Below are 22,172 nucleotides of genomic sequence, written 5' to 3'. Positions count from 1 at the left end.
CGAGCAAGGCAATTTTGAACCAACATCAGTGTCCTTTCAATGAACTGTCAACACCAAAGCAAAGTCCAGCTTCTATGAAATTTTCAGCCTTCCAATGAATCCATCTCCACAACTTAAATATAAGTCCTCAAAAACATATACTTAACAAAAAATATAGAAGCACTTTTGTATCTATATATTTATGTGTATATATATATATATATATATGTATCTTATGTACATACAGCCAATTTCTAAAACAAACTACAAAATCTATATCTAAGTACAGTAAATCAGAATATGCCCGAAGAATCAGTTGAAATTAGACCAAATTTAGTACTCATCTTTAGATTTTAGGTCATACTGTTATCACTCAAAATACCACAAAAACTCAGTCAGCCTAACAGGAAGTAAAATTAATTTGTTTTTTACAGTACTAATATAAAACATTTCAGTCCCAGTATCCAATGATAAAGATCTAAGCTGATTTTAAAAATTATTTTATAAAGTGCAGTTATACTGCCAGTTTCACATCAGTACAAAGCAGTTTAGTGTGCACATCAGAGCAAAAGTGACAGTATGTTCAGGAGTCAATGCCCAATTGGGCTCTCGAGCACACTGAAGTAAGGAGATACAAGTCACCCTTCAGGATGCTGTCACACTGGTTTGAATTCACATTACAACTCGAGAACACTACAGTGGACTTCCTGGGCACCGTATCAACATAATTTTCAATGTTTTTGAACATTAAGATAAAGTGGATGATCTCGCCAACTCACTCATAGCATTGAAAATTAATTACCAGTAAGTGATGCTCTGTGGGTGCATCCAAGCATACACAAACACTACTCCTTTGTGACAGTCTTCAGTGTGACACTAATTATCGGAGTATATATTGACACCAGTTTCAGCCAATGAGTTTTAGGCAGAGTGGGACTTATAGCAGGACATATGCAGTCTATCTCACAACATTCTGGCCAGGAATTGTGGTGTCTTATATACATTTATATCCAATCAGCAGTAGAACTCCAGTCTATCATTGCATGCCATAGATACTATTCTGAGATGTGTAGGTGCAGTATGACTGCAGCCTTCGAGACTGAAAACTGTACCTAGTTAGCAAGATGCTCTCTAAATATTGAGGAATTTAAATAAAGTTAGGACATTCCAATTTTTGGGCAACATAAACTACAATAGATTATAATTTAAACAAAAATGAATGTTTTTAGGTCTCCACGTCAGCAAAGCAATCTGTTAAAATATATGCAATTATGGTGTTTGTGATCGAATGGTAGCACTTGAATGGAGTCATGTGTTGATGCTCTAGCTGGCCTCTTTCACAAGATTTGTACAGAACTCAGGCTTAAGATTACACAATGGGAAGAAAGTGCCTTACTTGCTACTAGTGGTTCTTCTTCAGACTTTTGTAAATAGAATGTGACCTTTTCCAAGCCAGACAAGGCAACCAGAGTGTCTTCCAACATAGCTTGCTCATCCATCTAGAAGACATTAGCAAACAGGAAAGAAATTAGAGGATCAACATGGGATTGGTTGCAGCTGTATACCGACTTAATGCACTACAACTCAAAACGTATTTGCATGAATTACAGAAGCACTACTTGTAATGCAGTGCATTTGACAAAGGTTTTTTGATCAAATATACTGGGATATTGGTAAAACAAAGTCAATACAAATTGTAAGGTACTGACATTAAGAAATATTCTTAATGACTGCAATATTCCACTGACATACTGAGAAGGCATGGAGCCATCAAACTGTTTAAAACAGACCTGCATATCACTTGCAATATATGCTGTAAATGTTTGTAACCTGTTTTAGAAAATGTAAAGAACTGCACGGTTATCTTTGATCAGTCCTCATTTGCTGCTAGCTGCCCCTAAAGAATCACTTACTTTTCTTCACTTGCTGCTGTCTCAGTGAGTAAATTGAGAACATCAATCATCTTGTTTGTTGATTTCCTCAGGCACTCACACCTTTTAGGGTAATTAAACCTTGCTTTGAACAGTTTTAGGATACATCACTAATGAAGTGGCAGAGCAGAAGCAGCTCCAAGGAAATTCCTATACTTTTATATTCGGTTGCTGCTACTGTTTTTGGGCCTCAGCTAATGCAGGATTAATGTAGTCCTTTGTTAAATAAATATTTTGTTCTGCAGTGCAAATCTAAATAAGAATAATTCTTAGCACCCCTATTATATTGCCAAAGATTCATTACTACAAAGTATACACAGTGTTGTCTGCCAATGTTTTCCACATATACTGCTTACCCATGCCAAGTCTTCACTTAGCTTCCAACTTTTTAATTGCCTTTTATGCATACGAAACATTAGTCAGGCACAGCCTCAAGATTAAATGTATAATTGAAAACCTTACTAGCTGAGCATCTTCCTAGGGCCTATAAACCTCAAATAACTGTGAAACAATCAAGCTCTGTAGTCACATACTGATATCCAGATTGGTGTGCATGTTGACATGTACAAACAATCCCTACTATTCCAGTATCTTAAGACTACTTTCTGCTTATAGTAAATAACGCAATGAAGGCACAATCCAACATGGAGAAAGGCTTTGTATTTAAGTGTAGCTAGCAAAAGCACATTTCCTCTGACAAGTTGTTTTGGCCGGATCTGTGCTCTCACATACTCGGGTAACAGTAGATAAATGCAGCCTATGACAGATACAAGCAGACTCCTCCTGATCATTTCTCTGGAACTGCCCCTGGTCTGAACTTTCTGAAAACAAGAGGAATTCCAAAAGGAATAGTCTATCCTAATAATGCAGGTGGTTATAAATCACAATTAAATTCCTTTTAACAGTGGATAGTGAAAAGCAAAAAATTAAAAATGCAAAGATCAGGAGCCATTCAATTTAGAACGTAGCTGTTTTATACATGCACAAAGTGATGGAGTTGCATTCTGGGAACAAATGAGAAAATATGCAGAGGAACAAAGCCATACCTTCAGTAATATAATTTTCTAGGCTTTAATGAGGCCTCCAGCAGCATGCATTCCTTTCTCCCTTAGTGCTGCCCAGTAAGAAAATATGAGGCAATGCTCTCCAATTGCATTTCTGGTGGTGGGACATGGCGCCTAACTTTCTGATCTCCAGCATGTACTTGGCCTGGGCATGGAATATATCCTCTCATACATTCTATTTACATATGTAATAGCTTGTAAATTTTATGAAAGCTCATCTGTTCCATTGTTTATCCTGTATACATATGACAGGCATGTCTTTGAGTCAGATTTATTCCCCCATCTTTAAAAACAGATATAACTAAATACATGAAACTACTTATTGTGCTTTTCCATTTTCAACCAGCAAGATATTACACAATTTATTCTAAGAGACCTGGCGGTGACATACAGCAAATAAAACCCCTTATCTGATCTGAGTGGCCCATTATGGATATTGCAGCCTGGGAAGGTGTGCATGGGGATGCTGAACATTGTGGAAACAGCTATGCCTGTTGTAGGCATCAGTGGCAAGGCTGGCATTATTGCCCATCCCTAGTTGGTGCAATGATAACTGCACACGTTCACTTTCGCAATGAATTTCATTGTTTCAGGTTCAAAGCAGTGTTTGTGTTTCTCTACAAAACACAATGTTTACAGTAATTACCACAAAGATATGCAAAATAATGCCTTTCAATTTGTACCATCCTCCTTTTGCAGAATGGCTACAAGCCCAAAAGGAGGAAGCTGTTACAACTGCACCATGGCACTCTAAGCCACCCACATTACTTTCAGCAAGGCACCAGTTTACACATAAGTACTTTGAAAGGCATTACTGTGTATAGTTGTACATGCCTGATAACTTAGTAAACACACATCTGAGCCCTTGGTAATAGTGAAAGAAATATCTTCAAACTTCTGGTGTCTTGTTATTTCCTGATAGTAGGTCAGAAGCAGCCCCTGTTTCCCAGTTGACTTTACAAATTGAATTTTAGAAAATTTTAATTTTGAAACTTCCAATCCAAATATTAGGAAATGCTCATTCATAGAAACTAATTCTGATCATACAAAGTAACCAATACTGGCGTGCACTACCATGACAACCAGTGGCTACGATCAGTTTGGCAACAGGCGCCAACGTTGCAAACAACAACTCACAGTGTAACTTGGCAGCTTCACAAGTGGCACTTGTGGCAGAATCTGCATTTCAAAAATTGGCCTTCACAGCCATCAACAAAAGTGCATCAAGAAAAGACACCCCACCTAAATGGATTGTTTGCTGTGTGTCCATCATGTTTCATAGATGGAAGGATGCCAACACAAGTAACCAATAGTCCTGTGACCTGTTGAGCACCTGAAGGTGATGCAAACCATGAACAGGAGTAACATTAGAACATTGTGCTCCCAGTTGAAATAGTTGTCTACCAGGAGCACATATTGGGAACTCTTTTTTATTCATTCATGGGATATGGGTGTCGCTGGCCAGGCCAGCATTTATCGTCCATCCCTAATTGCCCTTGAGAAGGTGGTGGTGAGCTGCCTTCTTGAACCGCTGCAGTCCATGTGGGGTAGGTACACCCACTGTGCTGTTAGGAAGGGAATTCCAGGAATTTGACCCAGCGACAGTGAAGGAACTGCGATATCGTTCCAAGTCAGGATAGTGTGTGGCATGGAGGGGAACTTGCAGGTGGTGGTGTTCCCATGCATTTGCCGCTCTTGTCTTTCTAGGTGGTAGAGGTCGCGGGTTTGGAAGGTGCTGTCGAAGGAGCCTTGGTGCATTGCTGCAGTGCATCTTGTAGATGGTACACACTGCTACCACTGTGCATCGGTGGTGGAGGGAGTGAATGCTTGTGGATGGGGTGCCAATCAAGTGGGCTGCTTTGACCTGGATGGTGTTGAGCTTCTTGAGTATTGTTGGAGCTACACCCATCTAGTCAAGTGGACAATATTCCATCACAATCCTGACTTGTGCCTTGTAGATTGTGGACAGGCTTTGGGAGTCAAGAGGTGAGTTACTCGCTGCAGGACTCCTAGCCTCTGACCTGCTCTTGTAGTCACAATATTTATATGGCTACTCCAGTTCAGTTTCTGGTCAATGGTAACTCCCCAGGATGTTGATAATGGGGGATTCAGCGATTGTAATGCCATTGAATGTCAAGGGGAGACGATTAGATGCTTGCTTGTTGGAGATAGTCATTGCCTGGCACTTGTGTGGTGCAAATGTTACTTGCCACTTATCAGCCCAAGCCTGGATATTGTCCAGGTCTTGCTGCATTTCTACACGGACTGCTGCATTATCTGAGGAGTCGCAAATGGTGCTGAATGTTGTGCAATCATCAGCGAACATCCCCACTTCTGACCTTATGATTGAAGGAAAGTCACTGATGAAGCAGCTGAAGATGGTTGGGCCTAGGACACTACCCTGAGGAACTCCTGCAGTGATGTCCTGGAGTTAAGATGGTTGACCTCCAACAACCACAACCATCTTCCTTTGCGCTAGGTATGACTCCAACCAGCGGAGAGTTTTTCTCCTGATTCCCATTGACTCCAGTCTTGCTAGGGCTCCTTGATGCCATACTCGGTCAAATGCTGCCTTGATGTCAAGCGCAGTCACTTTCACCTCACCTCTTGAGTTTATCCCTTTTGTCTATGTTTGAACCAATGAGGTCAGGAGCTGAGTGGCCCTCACAGAACCCAAACAGAGCATCACTGAGCAGGTTATTGCTAAGCAATTGCCGCTTGATAGCACTGTCGACGACACCTTCCATCATTTATGCGCCAAGATTTGTAAATAAAATTCTTTAATTTATCCGTAATGTTTTGTAATACTTGCTGCAATAGTTTTTAGTTTTTTATTCACTAGTTGAGAAATCTGCGAAAGGGTTCTCTACCATGGTCTACCGCAAGCCTACCTTCATTGGTCAATATACGTATTGGATTCTTAAAGTTCCACGTGTTAAAGTTATACAATTGGCCTTATGGGCAACCTCATGAATTGGGTCCGAGCCATTTGCTCACCATGCAAGCTTGATGCTGAAATAGGGCGTATCAAAGACATCCTGCGTGACGATGGCTACGCTGATCAGATCATTTCTCGCTGTATGTCGTGCAAACTTATGAATGGGCCTAAGGCCATATTTTCTTGGCCCTGGAAAGTGCCCAGTCTACCTCAAATTACCCAAAATTCTGAGCAACAGGTAAAGCTAGCTGTTTCATGCTGCTACTATGCAGTAGCAACACGTGTGGTGTTCGCCACTAACAGGATGCTGCCATCAAGCCAAAAAGACGTCCTGCCTATCACAAAAATGAGTAATGTGATATATGAATTTCAATGCCAGTGTGATGCTAGGTATATTGACCATACGTTCAAAAGACTGGCGGATCGTATCAAACAACATGTCCCTTCTGCTGTTCGCCACGGGCAAGGTACGGGCCGTACGCAACCAGCTCGTGCTTGCAAAACTCAACACACAGTGTTCAACATTAGATGTGGTTCCACAATTGGACAACACTTGCTAAATAATCCACAGTGTGCTAAGAATTACGCTGACAACCAATTTAAGATTGTCAGTAGGGCTCGCAGTGTGGTGCATTTGCGAATACACAGGGCCCTGTTCTTTGCAGACAGAAAGAATATGTACAAACATCGCACCTGTTTCAGCTAAACAAAATAAGTGACGATCATTTGTTGATTCATTCCTCAGGGAAATGCCTTGACCAATCAGTGTCAAGCAGCCTGGTTTAAAGTTTAAACAAAGCTTGGCAGTCAACTGTCAGTCACTGTAAACTGGTGCATTCACCATGGCAACGCCTCTACCAATCAGAATTCACTTGCCAACCAATCAGCGCTCTCTTCTCATGCAGTATAAGTTGCTGTTTTCCCTTACATTGATTATTCTTGCAATTGTCCTGATAAGTGCAAGACGAAACCCTTCTATGTCTCTATTTTCAGCATATTAGTAAGAAGGTTGTATTGGAGAAGTTAATGGGGCTGAAGGTTAAGTCCCCATGACCTGATATTCTACATCCCAGAGTGTTGAAAGAGGTAGCTATGGATTTAGTGGATGCATTAGTGATCATTTTCCAAAATTCTATAGATTCTGTAACGGTTCCTACAGATTGGAAGGTAGCAAATGTCACTCCACTTTTTAAGAAGGGAGGGAGAGAGAAAACAAGGAACTACAGGCCTGTTAGCCTTACATCAGTAGTAGGAAAAATGTTAGAATCTATTCTCAAGGATGTGATAAATGGACACTTGGATAATAATGATTTGATTGGGCATAGTCAACCTGGATTTTTGAGGATGTTACTAACAGAATTGATAAAGGGGATTTTCAGAATGCTTTTGATAAAGTCCCCCACAGGAGGTTGAACAAAGAACAAAGAACAGTACAGCACAGGAACAGGCCATTCAGCCCTCCAAGCCTGCGCCGATCTTGATGCCTGCCTAAACTAAAACCTTCTGCACTTCTGGGGTCCGTATCCCTCTATTCCCATCCTATTCATGTTTTATTTATTTATTTTATTTAGAGATACAGCACTGAAACAGGCCCTTCGGCCCACCGAGTCTGTGCCGACCAACAACCACCCATTTATACTAACCCTACAGTAATCCCATATTCCCTACCATCTACCTACACTAGGGGCAAAAAGCTTCTGACTATCCACTCTGTCCATGCCGCTTATAACTTTGTAAACCTCTATCATGTCGCCCCTCCACCTCCGTCGTTCGAGTGAAAACAATCCGAGTTTATCCAACCTCTCCTCATAGCTAATGCCCTCCAGACCAGGCAACCTCCTGGTAAACCTCCTCTGTACCCTTTCCAAAGCCTCCACGTCCTTCTGGTAGTGTGGCGACCAGAATTGCACGCAATATTCTAAGTGTGGCCTAACTAAAGTTCTGTACAGCTGCAGCATGACTTGCCAATTTTTATATTCTATGCCCCGACCGATGAAGGGAAGCATGCCGTATGCCTTCTTGACTACCTTATCCATCTGCGTTGCCACTTTCAGTGAACTGTGGACCTGTATGCCCAGATCTCTCTGCCTGTCAATACTCCTAAGGGTTCTGCCATTTACTGTATACTTTCCACCTGCATTAGACCTTCCAAAATGCATTACCTCACATTTGTCCGGATTAAACTCCATCTGATCTATATCCTGCTGTATCCTCTGACAATCCTCATCACTGTCCGCAACTCCACCAACCTTTGTGTCGTCCGCAAACTTGCTAATCAGACCAGCTACATTTTCCTCCAAATCATTTATATATACTACAAACAGCAAAGGTCCCAGCACTGATCCCTGCGGAACACCACTAGTCACATCCTCTATTCAGAAATGCACCCTTCCACTGCTACCCTCTGTCTTCTATGACCGAGCCAGTTCTGTATCCATCTTGCAGCTCACCTCTGATCCTGTGTGACTTCACCTTTTGTACCAGTCTGTCATGAGGGACCTTGTCAAAGGCTTTACTGAAGTCCATATCGATAACATCCACTGCCCTTCCTTCATCAATCATCTTCGTCACTTCCTCAAAAAATTCAATCAAATTAGTGAAACATGACCTCCCCTTCACAAAACCATGCTGCCTCTTGCTAATAAGTCCATTTGTTTCCAAATGGGAGTAAATCCTGTCCCGAAGAATCCTCTCTAATAATTTCCCTACCACTGACGTAAGGCTCACCGGCCTATAATTTCCTGGTTGGTTAGCAAAATTAAAGCACATGGGATAGGAGGTAATAAACTGGCATGGATTAGGGATTGTCTAACAGGCAGAAAACAGGGAGTAGGAATAAATGGGTCATTCTCGCCTTGGCAAGCTGTGACTAGTGGGGTACCACCAGGATTAGTACTTGGGCCCAGCTGTTCACAATATATATCAATGATTTAGATGTGGGGACCAAATGTAATATTTCCAAGTTCGTAGATGACCCAAAACTAGGTGGGAATGTGTGTTGTGAGGAAGATGCCAAGCGGCTTCAAGGGGATTTGGAAAGACAGTGAGTAGCAAGAACGTGGCAAACGGAATATAATATGGAAAAATGTGAGGTTATCCATTTTGGTATGAGGAACAGATGTGCAGATTATTTCTTAAATGATAAGAGATTAGAAAGTGTAGATGTACAAAGGGACCTGGGTGTCCTCATCAATAAGTCACTGAAAGCTAACATGCAGGTGCAGCAAGCAATTAAGAAGGCTAATGGTATGCTAGCCTTTATCGCAAGAAGATTTGAGTAGAGGCGTAGTGAAGCCTTGCTTCAATTGTATAGAACCTTGGTTAGACTGCACCTGGAGTACTGTATGCAGTTTTGGTCCTCTTAATTTAGGAAGGATATTATTGCCATAGAGGGAGTGCAACGAAGGTTCACCAGACTTGTTCCCGGGATGGCGGGACTGTCCTATAAAGAGAGATTGGGGAAACTGGGCCTGTATTCTCTAGAGTTTTGAAGAATGAGAGGTGATCTCATTGAAACATACAAAATACTTAAAAGGATAGACAGGGTAAATGCAGGTAAGATGTTTCCCCTGGCTGGGGAGTCCAGAACTAGGGGACACAATTTCAAAGCCACTTAGGACAGAGATGAGGAGAAATTTCTTTACTCAGACGGTTGTGGATCTTTAGAATTCTCTACCCCAGAGGGCTGTGGAAGCTCAGTCAGAGTATGTTTAAAGTAGAGATTGACAGATTTCTTAATACCGATGACATAAAGGGTTATGGGGATAGTGTGGGAAAAATGCATTGAAGTAGAAGATCAGCCATGATTGTATTGAATGGCAGAGAGGGCTCAATGGACTGAATGGTCTACTCCTGTTCCTATGTTCCTAGCACAAAGTTTGTGTGCTGCTTGCATCACAACAAACGGGTGCGGGTTAATCGCGCATCAACATCCCATGCCCATTTATCGGTCTTATTTCATTTTCCACCAGATCCTATTGGGCATTGGCCATTTGCAGAGTAACAGTTTTACTTCAACACTAATATGACACTTACAAAGATGGTAGGATTGCTCATGCGGGAAGTGAAAAATGTCACATTAAGTGCAATAAGGATGTTCTTCTGTGTTTGGATCTGAGGTGCATTGTTTGGCAGAATAGATACAGCTTTAATTTGCATTCAAGTAATTTTTACCTGCCCTGGGTGTGCTTGATGCTAACCTTGCATGACCAAATTAAAAAGTGATCTAGTCCCAGCATCAAAATCTCTCATCTTGATGAGCACAAATTTTTAAAAAGTATCATAAAATGATAGCCACAATAATTATCCAATATGTTTATTCAGAATAACTAAGCAGATAAGTTTATGAACCAAATATGGCTCTGAAAATACTTGACTTCGCCTAAAAACCTGAGGAATGATAATATCCTTGCTAAGTAGAATCAAAGAACTAATGAAACAATGAAGAAATAATTACCACCTGGGAGGTGCAGAAGCAGAACTGGGAAACTTTTTAAAGATAGGGTTTTGCAAAACACTTCTGCTTTTAAATTAGAGTATACACTTTTAGACCCTCAGAGAATAAATCACATGAATTCATCAGTTTAAATTCATGCTAACAGGAATCACAAACAAAAAAATTATTTAAAAAAAAAGATGCCAGCAACAGCAACAATAGAAGCTGTTTTAATGGTGAAACATGGATAACTGAAGAGAGAGTTAATTTTTGAACATAATGGCCTAGAAATTCAATGGTGCCGCAGACGTTTTTCAGGTGCCAAATGGGCACCTAAACCCACAATATGGCAGGCCGGAAACACATACTCATTAAGAACCAGAGGTGTGCCACCTGCCATATTGGTACGGGTATTAGTCCCTTTGCATATTGAAATAAGAGGCCAAACACTTGTTTGAGAACCCCTGTGCAAAATTGGTTTGCCCTGAAGATGGTCTACATGTGGCCTTAAAGGGAACACTGCAGGCCACTACTTTTTAAAATAGTGACCTGAATGTGGAGCTGTGAGGTGCAGGAGTACTACCCCAGCTCCACCGCAGGCAATTGCTAACAATCCCCTCCTGTTTGCTTTCCCTTCCCCTTTAAGCACTATCCAAAGAGTTGTTCACGAGTATTGCAGACTGGCACATTCCAAGGTCCAGGACTACATGCTGAGGGGTGCACTAAAGCTTGGGGCAGACACTGCAAAGGCTCAATGGGGAAAGACCACTGTGTAAGGTCCTCACACCATAGTGAACTGAGGGGTTGGAACCTGTGTAAAACCACTCGGGCTGTATGCACCAAAATATGGTTTTGCTGTGTAATGTAAATGTACGTTGCATGTAAAATAGAATGGAAGGGTTGTGAGGCAACTCACACTCTGTAGTGAAGAAAATTGATTTCTTTTGCATTTTCTGGAATGTTTTGTAATTTTTTTTTTAAAGAGATTTTTATGAATAAAGTATATTTTTGGAAAAAAATTAAGCATTCTCCCGAGGTTTCTGCCAGCGACGTTGTGATAATCCAATCATCTTCATCAACGAGCTAATGTGGACAACCAACAAGTATTTGCAGCTTGTCAATATCATGTAAATGAGGCCTGAGACTTAATATCTGGTGTGCCTGCAGCCTGCTCATTCACCTGCAGGTAATGTTTCCTGCACCCAGTTCATGCCAGCAAATGAATTTCCAGGACAATTTGTTCAAGAAGAAAAGTTCTTTTGTGGTGACTTCTTTAAACATGAGGCTAATAATTTAACATGTGAATATCTATGACATAATTTTATGGTTTACTTTCCAAAATCCAGCTGGAACATACATGAAATCTACAATCTAGCATGTACTATATATGTTGAGGTAAAAATGCATCTTGTTCTTGAAAACTGTGGAATCTATTGACTCACATTCTTGGCAATCCTACCTTGCAAATAACACTTTTCTCAATTGTTCTCTCATGACATAAATTCACAATTACATCAAAGAATAAGACCAGATTTCATGTATTGTCTCTGCATGGTGCAAAAAGAAATGTTTAAGCAAAACAACCATTAAATGATTAATTGATTTTCATTTACCATCATTGTTAAAGGTTACCTGATTACTTATCTGACATACAAAAAAAGGTAAATGGTATATCTGCACAAACATGAACAGATAAGCAGATGGGATGGTGACACGTCCTTGCATCTTACATGGCTTTCTGCATGCCAATATTTCTAGCTGATAGTTCTACTTTTTGAAAATGTATTTATTCATAGCATGGGAGGAATAAAGCCCACTGCCAAAGAAGAAAGTCAGCATGCATCCATTTTAAAATTCTGACACGTGAACTTCCACTTTGTCTACTCAGGGTGATTAAGATTCTGCACGCGTCTTTTTTGTCAGTCAGTGCTATTTATGAACTCCCTGTTGATTGCTAAATGCTTCGATGACATGCCAATCACAATTCCATTTTGAAATGGTAGAAATCCCTCCGGTTCATGCATTTTCTACTTAGGACCCTAGGCCACAATTATTATTCAACATATAAGACTATGTTTAAAATTGACACCGAAAGAGACCACATTGAAAGTTCAGCCTGTAATTGCCATACTGCAACCTTGTCCATGGTTTAATTTGCTCTGATGTTATATTAACATTGGCCAGGATTTTGCGCTCAGTGGCGAACTCAAAGAAAACTGCCCTCAAAATCTAGCAATCCCATTCCTACCAGTAGTTTAAATCTGGCACCAAGTCAAGGGGATGTCTTGGTGTGCAGCAGCAGTGATGTCAGCAAGCAGGCTGAGCAGCCAATTATACTAAAGTATTCATGCACAGCAAACCAGGAAGTTAAAAGCACTTAATATTCTTCATTGTTAATTTAGATTTTCAGATATTAAAGTCAATGATTATGACTGGATTAAGAAAGAACCCAAAATAAACAAAGAATACAAATTAAAATGTGGAAATTTTTAATCAATATTGAGAAATTTGGCATTCCACAAATGTAAAACTAGCTTCTCAGGGCAAGTGAAGGTGTTTAGTAGTAATTATGAAGTTAATATATTGTTAAAAACTCATGCAACAAGGTGTAACTTTGTCTGGAGTTTTTACAGCGAGACTAACAGAAGAGTGGGAGCTTTCATCAATTCATAAGATTTCCCATTGATTGCCATCTAGGGATGGCTCAACAGTGTACCCTCTGGAAAAGTGTAGAATCACTGAAGGCAACTTCCGTTTTTCTGTGTTATTCTGCGCATGTGTGGACTCCAGAAGTTGCTGTCAGTTTCAATGGCGTAATGACAGCGAACGTTGGCAGTTTCCCTGTCATTACCATCGCAAACAGTTGGCGGAACTATGCTGCTCTGTGATTCAACTCTGTTCCAGTAAACTGAACAAACTGGTGTAGGTAATAACAAAAGAAACCTTCTGGGGAAAAAAGTGATTATTAGAGCTCCTGACAAAAAGAAAATGCAAAGCATTTATAATTGATGAAAGTGACACTGGAAATCACTGCATGTATATACAGGTGTTCCATACATCTCCAGCTAATAACCCTACAGCACTCAGTAGTTGTGGCAAGTTTAAAAAAGAACAGGTGCAGAGTGGTTTCAGCAGTCCCAGCTGAGATAGTTTCCATTCTCATTACTTGCATTTGCAATCTGAATGTTTATCAAAGACATTAAGCAAATAACAGAGAAGTCCTCAGCAACCCATTCCACATCTAAGGGAGTCCAAAGAGGATGTCATGAAATTATTTGAAATGGTGCTGTAAATATTGCAAATTTTCAGTAACATAAAATCACAGACAGCATTTCACATTAACATACTAATACATGTTCTGTAACAAAAATAAAGCAGTTCTACGTTGTCTTAGTTTTGTAGATATTTCTTTGAGTCAGTCAATTGTCACAAGGAGCTTAAAAGAACTAGCTACAGTTAGAATCTTGTCCCAAACTTAAATCAATATAAATGTTGCAAGCTTTGTTAGCTACGCGCAAACCTTGAGAGAGAAGGCAAACACCTTTTGAACAAACACAACTGTGTGATTTGTTCAGCTATGTCTTCAATTGACAATTACTACCACGTGGTCATCAGTTATTCAAATCCAAGAAGTCTCAGGAACTGTTCTGGGGATGCTTAAGGAGTTGTTGGTATCTGAAATTGAGGCCCTTCAATTGTGGGGCCCCGAGGCGGTGGAGCACGGAGCATCATGATGGGTGGTGGCGGGGGGGGGGTGGGGGGAGGGCCTGTTACTGCCCCGTCACCAAGTGATCTTCCTGGGGGCAGGACAGGCCAACAATGGCCTTCCCGCCCAGAGGCCAATTGAGGCCCTTAAGTGGCCGATTAACGGCCAATTAAGAGCCTCTTCCCGCCGCCACTTACCAGCGGTGCAGGACTGCCTCCGCCACACGGGGAGGATGCCTTGTAACATAAGATGGCCCCTGTGGGCTTGGGTGGGGTCTCTCCTTCATGGACCATGGAGGATCCCCACTGGGAACCAGTTTACCACCAGGACTCCCCTCCCCCTAGACTGCACATGCACCACCCAGCCTCCCCTCACCAGGGCCTTCTGGACTGGCTCCAGTGACCCCACCTCATCTATCTATTATCCGGGGTTCCAGCCCTGGGCCTGGATCCGAAGCCTCTGCAGCACCGCTTGTGCTACTGATACTGCTAACCTGCCAGCCCTCTGATTGGGTGGCAGCTCTTGGAGGCAAGATCCCCATCTTTAAAGGGACGGGGATCCCAGCTTATGAAACTTTGATTGAAAAAGACTGGAGGATCACTCCTGGGCAGGGGTGGGGGTGGGGGGCGTGAAAAGACTGTGTGGCTCCCACCGTCTTTTCGGCCTGGCGCCGGGTGCCCTGGCTCCAGCACAAAATCCAGCCTTGAGTTTGGATCTTCTAATAGATATTGTTCAGATCAGAAAAACTCCGCATTAAAAGAAGTATAAGTAGAAAAGACACAACACCCATATAAAAGGAATATGTAAAGGAATAGTTCAACATTTCTAGAAATTAGAAGGCAGAAACAATCCATTCAGCTCAGTCTGTGGTGATGTTTATCTTACACGTAAGCAGCACCAGTACTTCTAATTCCACGTGCCCGTCCATTCCCACCTATTTTATTCCCCTATCCTTGAACCACCTAACTAACTTATTCTTAAATGTTGACATGGTCTCTGCTTCAATTACTAACTCCCAGTAGGGGGTATTAGACTGCAATGGACTGAGAATTGGTTAACAGACAGAAAGCAGAGAGTAGGAATAAATGGGTCATTCTCAGGATGGCAGGCTGTTACCAGTGGGGTACCACAAGGATCAGTGCTTGGGTCACAGCTGTTCACAATCTATTCAAATGATTTGGATATGGCGACCAATTGTAATATTTCCACATTTGCTGATGACACAAAACTATGTGGGAATGTAAGTTGTGAGGAGGATGCAAGGAGGCTTCAAGGGGATTTGGACAGACGAAGTGAAGGGGCAAGAACATGGTAGATGAAACAGAATGTGAATAAGTGTGAAGTGATCCACTTTGGTAGAAAAAACAGAAAGGCAGAGTATTTCTTAAATGGCGAGAGCTTGGGAAGTGTTGATGTCCAAAGAGATCTGGGTGTCCTTGTTCATGTGTCACTAAAGGCTAGTATGCAAGTGCAGCAAGCAATTAAAGCGGCAAATGGTATATTGCTCTTCACTGTAAAGGAATTTGAGTACAGGAGTAAAGATGTATTGCTGAAATTGTATAAAGCCTTGGTGAGACTGCAGCTCAAGTATTGTGTACAGTTTTGGTCTCCCTATCTGAGGAAGGATATACTTGCCATAGATGCAGTGCAACGGAGGTTCACCAGACTAATCCCTGGGATGGCGGGATTGCCTTATGAGGGGAGAGTGCAGAAACTAGGTCTGCATTCTCTAGAGTTTCGAAAAATGAAAGGTGATCGCATTAAAGCTTACAAAAATCTTACAAGGCGTGACAGGGTAGATGTGGATAGGATGTTTCCTCTGGCTGGTGAGTCTAGAACAAGAGGATACAGTCTCAGAATAAGGGGCAGGCCATTTAAGACTGAGATCAGGAGGAATTTCTTTACTCAGAGGGTGGTGAATCTGTGGAATTCTCTACCCAAGACAGCGTTGGAAGTTCAATCACTGAGCATATTCAAGACAGAAATCAATAGATTTCTGGATACTATTGACATCAAGGGATATGGAGATAGTGGGAAAAATGGCGTAGATGTAGATGACCAGCCATGATCTGTTTTAATGGCAGAGCAGGCTTGGCGGGCCAAATGGCCTACTCCTGCTTCTATTTCCTAAGATCCAGTAATTTCCATCTACTCTGTCCCACAAAGCAGCCATTCCCTGACATTCAACCCACAATGGACTTTTGATCACCAGACGTTGAAGGTGGGGGAGCTCGCATTCCAGGTTAACTGCCAAAATGGCCGAATACACAAACGGACATGGTCAAACCAGCTAGTCACATGACTAACCAGCTGGGCAACCTGAGTTTTTAAAATTTGTACCAAAAGTTTGGGCAGAAAAGCAGTTTGCTCCTGGATTGAGAAGATCTCTCCTGTCTGCTCTCATCTCTTTATCAAAAGCCTCTGAATCCACTGAAGACACATGAACCCCAAGAGAGAAAGGTCTCCGACAGCGAACAAGGTTTAAGAAGAAAAAGTTATAAGTGGCATGGACAGAGTGGATAGTCAGAAGCTTTTTGCCCCTAGTGTCGGTAGGTGGTAGGGAATATGGGATTACTGTAGGGTTAGTATAAATGGGTGGTTGTTGTTCGGCACAGACTTGGTGGGCCGAAGGGCCTGTTTCAGTGCTGTATCTCTAAATAAAATAAATAAAATAAAATACTGGGCCCCAACGAAAAGCAAGATCTGCCGACAACCAAGGACTCTATAAAGAACCGTAACAGCTCCTCTCCAGATATTGCCTCAAAATTTTCCACTTTATTTTTCTTCTGCTCTTTTCTGTCTTGTATTTGCATGTGTGTATCGAATATGCATGCTAGTGTGGGACGTGGCGTGTATCCGTAAGCGTTAACCGAATTAGAGTTTAAGCTGAAGTTTAATAAATTTCAACTTTTCTTCTTTCAACCTAAGAAAGCCTGTTTGTGCTGGCTTCTTTGCCTTATAATTGGAGAGCGGTAAACAAGGATTCACCAAGGAGGAGCTAAAAAACACGGTGTGTTTAAAATTAAACTCTGTTACAGCAAGACCAGGTGAAGGCTGAAAGGGAACCCTAGACCTCTTTCTCACCTGGACATAACATGATAGTTTGTGAAAAATATGCACAATTGTTTCACTGAGTCTGATGTTGTTCTATCGCTTATTAAAGATGGGAGAGAGAATCGATGAAAGCAAAGGATAATTCCAGTAGCTAAAATAGTTAATGGGCAGAGTTTTCTGTTTGTTAACCTAGGCACATTACCAAATGTTTACCTAGACATCAATACCTGTGAAGATGCAAAAAATATGTTCAAAGACATAGGAAATTGAATGCTGAGTCAACTGGAGTTTTCAAGATTTAGATAAATGTTTGCTACATAAGTGTATCAAGGTATATGGAGCAAAGATAGAAAAATGGAGCTGGGATGTAGATCAGCCATAATCTAAATTGAAAAGTAGAACATATCTGAGGGGCAGAACAGCCTATGCCTAATCCTAATTCCTAATCAGAGTAACATCTGACACAGTAGCCTCTACAAATTTCACTTCCACAAAATTCAGAACAGTGGCAGACTGTCTGTGCTTATATATCTTTACTAACATAGGTGACATCCTTTTTCTTCCTCTTGCCCGCTAAACCATCCAGAGTATAATGTCACAACTTCATGATCTATGAGATTTCCTTTAATTGGGAATTTAATATTGCGTTCAATAAATTTGGACGCAGTGTACATTATGTCCTGATGCCACACCTGCAATCTATAACGTACTCAGATTTGAAAATGTAGGTGTCATTGCTAAGCCTGATACATCTTAAAACAATCACATCAATTAGATGGCTAACATAACATAGGGCGGCACAGTGGCGCAGTGGTTAGCATTGCAGCCTCACAGCTCCAGCGACCCGGGTTCAATTCTGGGTACTGCCTGTGTGGAGTTTACAAGTTCTCCCTGTGTCCGGGTGCTCCGGTTTCCTCCCACATGCCAAACACTTGCTGGTTGATAGGTTAATTGGCCATTATAAATTGCCCCTAGTATAGGTAGGTGGTAGGGAAATATAAGGACAGGTGGGGATGTGTAGGAATATGGAATTAGTGTAGCATTAGTATAAATGGGTGGTTGATGGTCGGCACAGACTCGGTGGGCCGAAGGGCCTGTTTCAGTGCTGTATCTCTAAACTAAACTAAAAAAAAATAACTTAGTAGTAAATTCTGTATGTTGCAGCATCTTACCAGATTAGGAGAGAGCAGTGATTGGAAGTTAAAGAGGATTCCTACATTGGCAATTTGCTCCAACCACTTTCTACTGGCCTCCTGCGTCTCAATTTCATATTCCCTGTTAGTGTCATACATCTGATGCAACGCAGCCAATAGCTGTTCTGAGAAAGCACAAACTGTGGCCACTAGACTTTGGCAAAATACCATGTCTTGCCGGAGTTGAATTTCAGAATCTGAGGATTAAAAAAAAAACAACAGGGAAGAAAAAGATAAACTATAGATGAAGTAACAGACTATAAAATACCTTCCCAGTTTCTTTTTTCTGTGAAAAGCAAGCTAACTTGCCTCCTAACAATAAATTTATGCTATGATATCTAGCTCCCATGCTTGATAAAGAAATTTTGTATAAAAAAGTTGAAAAATCAATAAGCATCATGTTATTACTACATCATATGATATTGTTACATGATTCTACAATATATTAGAAAGTTCTAGAATATCCGAGGACATTTTTGTTGAAATAATATTCCAAGATCATAGATTCATAGAATGGTTACAGCACAGAAGGAAGCCATTTGGTCCATCATATCTGTGCTAGTTCTCTGCAAAAGCAACTCAACTAATCCCACTCCCCCTCCCTTTCCCCATAGTCCTCCAAATTCTCTCTCTTCAGATGCTTATCAAATTCCCTTTCGAAAGCCACGATTGAATCAACCTCCACCATAATCTCAGGCGGTGCATTCCAGATTCAAACCGCTTGCTGCATAAAAAAGCTTTCCTCATGTCGCCTTTGGTTGTTTTGCCAGTCACCTTATATTGGTGTCCTCTGGTTCTTAACCCTTCCGCCAATGGGAACAGTTTCCCTCTATCTACTCTGTCTTGCTCCCTTATTATTTTGAGCACCTCTATCAAATCTCCTCTCAACCTTCTCTTCTCGAAGAAAAACAACCCCAGATTCCCCCATCTATTCACATAAATGAGGTCCCTGATCTCATTCTCATGAGTATTTTCTGCACATCCTCTCAAGTCTTCACATCCTTCCTGAAGTGCAAGTGCCCAGAAATGGACACAATACTCCAGTTGAGGCTGAATCAGAGTCTTATAAAGGTTCATCATAACTTACTTTTGTACTCTGTGCATCTATTTATAAAGGCCAGGATCCCAAATGCTTTTTTTAAAAATTACTTTCTCAATCTGCCCTGCCACCTTCAACTATTTTTGCACATATACCCCCAGGCAGCCCCATTAGAATTGTATCCTTTATTTTATATTACCTCTCCTCATTCGTCCTACCAAAATGTATCACTTTATGATTCTCTACACTAAATTTCTTCTGCCATTTATCTGTCCATTCCACCAGCCTCTCTATGACCTCTTGAAGTCAATCACTATCCTCCTCACAGTTTACAATACTTCTGAGTTTTATGTCATCTGCAAATTTTGAAATTGTGCCCTGTACACCCAAGTCTAGGTCATTTATATCAGCTCTCTACATCCCCACAGTCTTACTGGTTGACTAGGAAACGGTGAGGCGGTATAAGAATTGGTTCTGACATTGTCCTTGGATCAGTTCTGAATGATAAATCTTAAACAGATTTACATTGATTGTTGCTCTTCATCATCCTAAAAACAGTAATGTGTCCTATAAGCCTAATTTATTTTCATTTTAATAAAAGATTGCAACCCAGTTTAATTTTGTTTCAGTTTTTATCTTTTCAAAGCTTGGAATATCAATTCCGATTTTGTTATGTGTAATATAGGAACTCTAACTATTCTCACTAGACAAGTATCTCCTTGCCACCGTAATTAGAATGTTGAGGACAATGGATTAAAGATTGTGAATTAAAATATATAATTAAATCAGTTCTTATATTCACAAAAAAGTATATATATTAAAGGCCTCAGCAGTTATTAAAAAATAATATATTGCCATGAAAACCCTACATGCCAAATGGGAAATATTAATTTCATTGGTTGGAACCTTGCCTTAGATCTTTACTGGAAATTCTTACAAATCACCTTTTTAAAAAGTACACTGGCAGCCAAGATGGCCACTGCAATTTACATTTGAAACGCAAAAAGACTGACTGGAGACAACACGACTGACTCAGCCTAGCCAGAACAATGGGGTGCTCTCTGATTAAATTACCTGAAATGGCCTTATCAGTACAGTCGCCAAGGGCCATCGACACCCATTGACTTTGAAAAAGCCAACTCCTACCAAGCGTGACTGGACAGCTTGAGGGGTAAAGCCTTGAATATCATAGAAGCTTCCAGAAGGACCTCATGAAAACACAAAGAGGTTTGATAATGTCATGTGACTACCTGTGCAGCTCTGGAGAGACTGGAAGCTTTTTCAGACAAAAGGGACAGTAACTGTAAGCCATCAAGGAGGCAGCTCTCTCTCTCTCTCCAGTCAGACCGCCACTGGCTACAACCAGGGGACAAGGATTGAACTCCCTCCTCTGCCTTCAAGAGAAGCAAACCCACAACCATGCACGTAGCTCAGCGAGAATTTTAGGACTACAATTTCAACTGAGAACTCTGGAACGGATATCCCATATTTAAATTCCATTTATTCCAGACTCTACTTCAACCACCAAAACTGTTTATCCCTCTGTAATCTATTTGTGTGTGTGAGACTCTCGTGTGAATGTGTGCGTAACTGCGTAGCGTATTTTTAGTCATTTTAACCGGTTTAGTGTGTTGAGAATAATAAACTTACATCTTTCTTGTTTAATCTCAAGAAAACCTGTCTGATTGGTTCTTTGGAAATTGTATTAGAGGAACAGGAGCAAGCGCTCTATGCGGTGGTAAGTTCAACCACTGTGTAAAAAGGATAAACCCTGTTGCGGTCAAACCAGAGAAGGGGCGAAAGGGCCAGCCTGAGTTCCCCTCCTCACCTGGCCGGAACAATATGTTCTGAAGATTATATTCAGTTCTGCCCAGTTGCTCAGGAAGATTGTTCAGTAGATGGCTCTTTATTCTGCTGCGTGGGAATTAAAATGGATCCGTCCACATTGTATGTGTGTGCGCTGAGGCAATGTGAGGGAAACTGTGGGCTCATACCATGTCACTGCAGGTTTTTAAGTTTCTCTGATGAGGCAAGTACAACAACCACATTACGGGCACCACAGCATGTTCGCACTTTTGTTATAAATCACACTTGTTTCTCTTTTTTTGTTATTTCTCAATCAGTTTTCCTAATGATTTCCTCAATACAAAACAGCGAGAAAGCATACCGACAATGAATATGCTTGCCCTTCTTATTTATGTCTTTACACCTATATAAAGACAGACTTTTTTAAACCTATAGCTATGTTACAATGTCATAACATACAGTCAGCTCAAATTAATACACTCCATCCAATCCTTTACTTTCTTTGCTGCTCTTTTCTCTAATATTTGTGTTTCTATTTCTTTTGTGTTTCTCCTCTTTTGGTTCTCATTGCTGTTTCTTTCTTTTCCTTACCTTTGTGAGGTTTCATTTTTCTTTCATTCTCTCCTTGTCCCACTGTTTAATGCCAATGTCCAATTAATTTCCACAATGCCTCTTTTGTCCTTTTCATACGTGTGGCAATCTATCTTCCTCTCAGTCTTTCCTACCCCTGTCTGTTTTAGTTCTTGATCCTCCTTTACTTTCCTATCCCTCTCTTCTCATGCTTAATTGGCCGACAAATGTACCTGCTCACATTATGGCAAGCAGTGTGTCAGAGAAACATGCACCAATGCACCAAACTCTGAAGGTTCACAAAGCTACAGTGACAAAACCAAGAATATCAAATGCACATCAGCACTGCTGCAACAGACAGCAATAGCAGTAAAAGGTACTGTTCATCAGAACCAGCTCCGTGGGACATCTGTAAACCATAATGTAACCTGCACTCCCTATCAGTCTATGTCTCTGT

General features: G+C 41.1%; 1 protein-coding gene across 2 annotated transcripts in view; it reads right to left on the bottom strand.

Moving 5' to 3' along the window:
* Nucleotides 1-22,172, bottom strand: part of prex2 (phosphatidylinositol-3,4,5-trisphosphate-dependent Rac exchange factor 2) — a 638,971-nt gene that overhangs the window by 141,128 nt on the left and 475,671 nt on the right. The window contains exons 32-33 of one of the 2 annotated variants that reach the window (XM_068030918.1): nucleotides 18,280-18,497; nucleotides 1,376-1,478 (exon numbers count right to left, since the gene is read on the bottom strand). In XM_068030918.1, coding sequence (XP_067887019.1) covers nucleotides 1,376-1,478; nucleotides 18,280-18,497 — 321 coding nt within the window. Of the gene's footprint in view, nucleotides 1-1,375; nucleotides 1,479-18,279; nucleotides 18,498-22,172 lie in introns of those variants that run through there. The other variant, XM_068030919.1, reaches the window with a different exon arrangement.

This window comes from Heterodontus francisci, chromosome 5 (genome assembly GCF_036365525.1).
Source record: "Heterodontus francisci isolate sHetFra1 chromosome 5, sHetFra1.hap1, whole genome shotgun sequence".
Taxonomy (NCBI): Eukaryota; Metazoa; Chordata; class Chondrichthyes; order Heterodontiformes; family Heterodontidae; genus Heterodontus; species Heterodontus francisci.
This window is presented reverse-complemented; position numbering and strand designations above follow the sequence as displayed.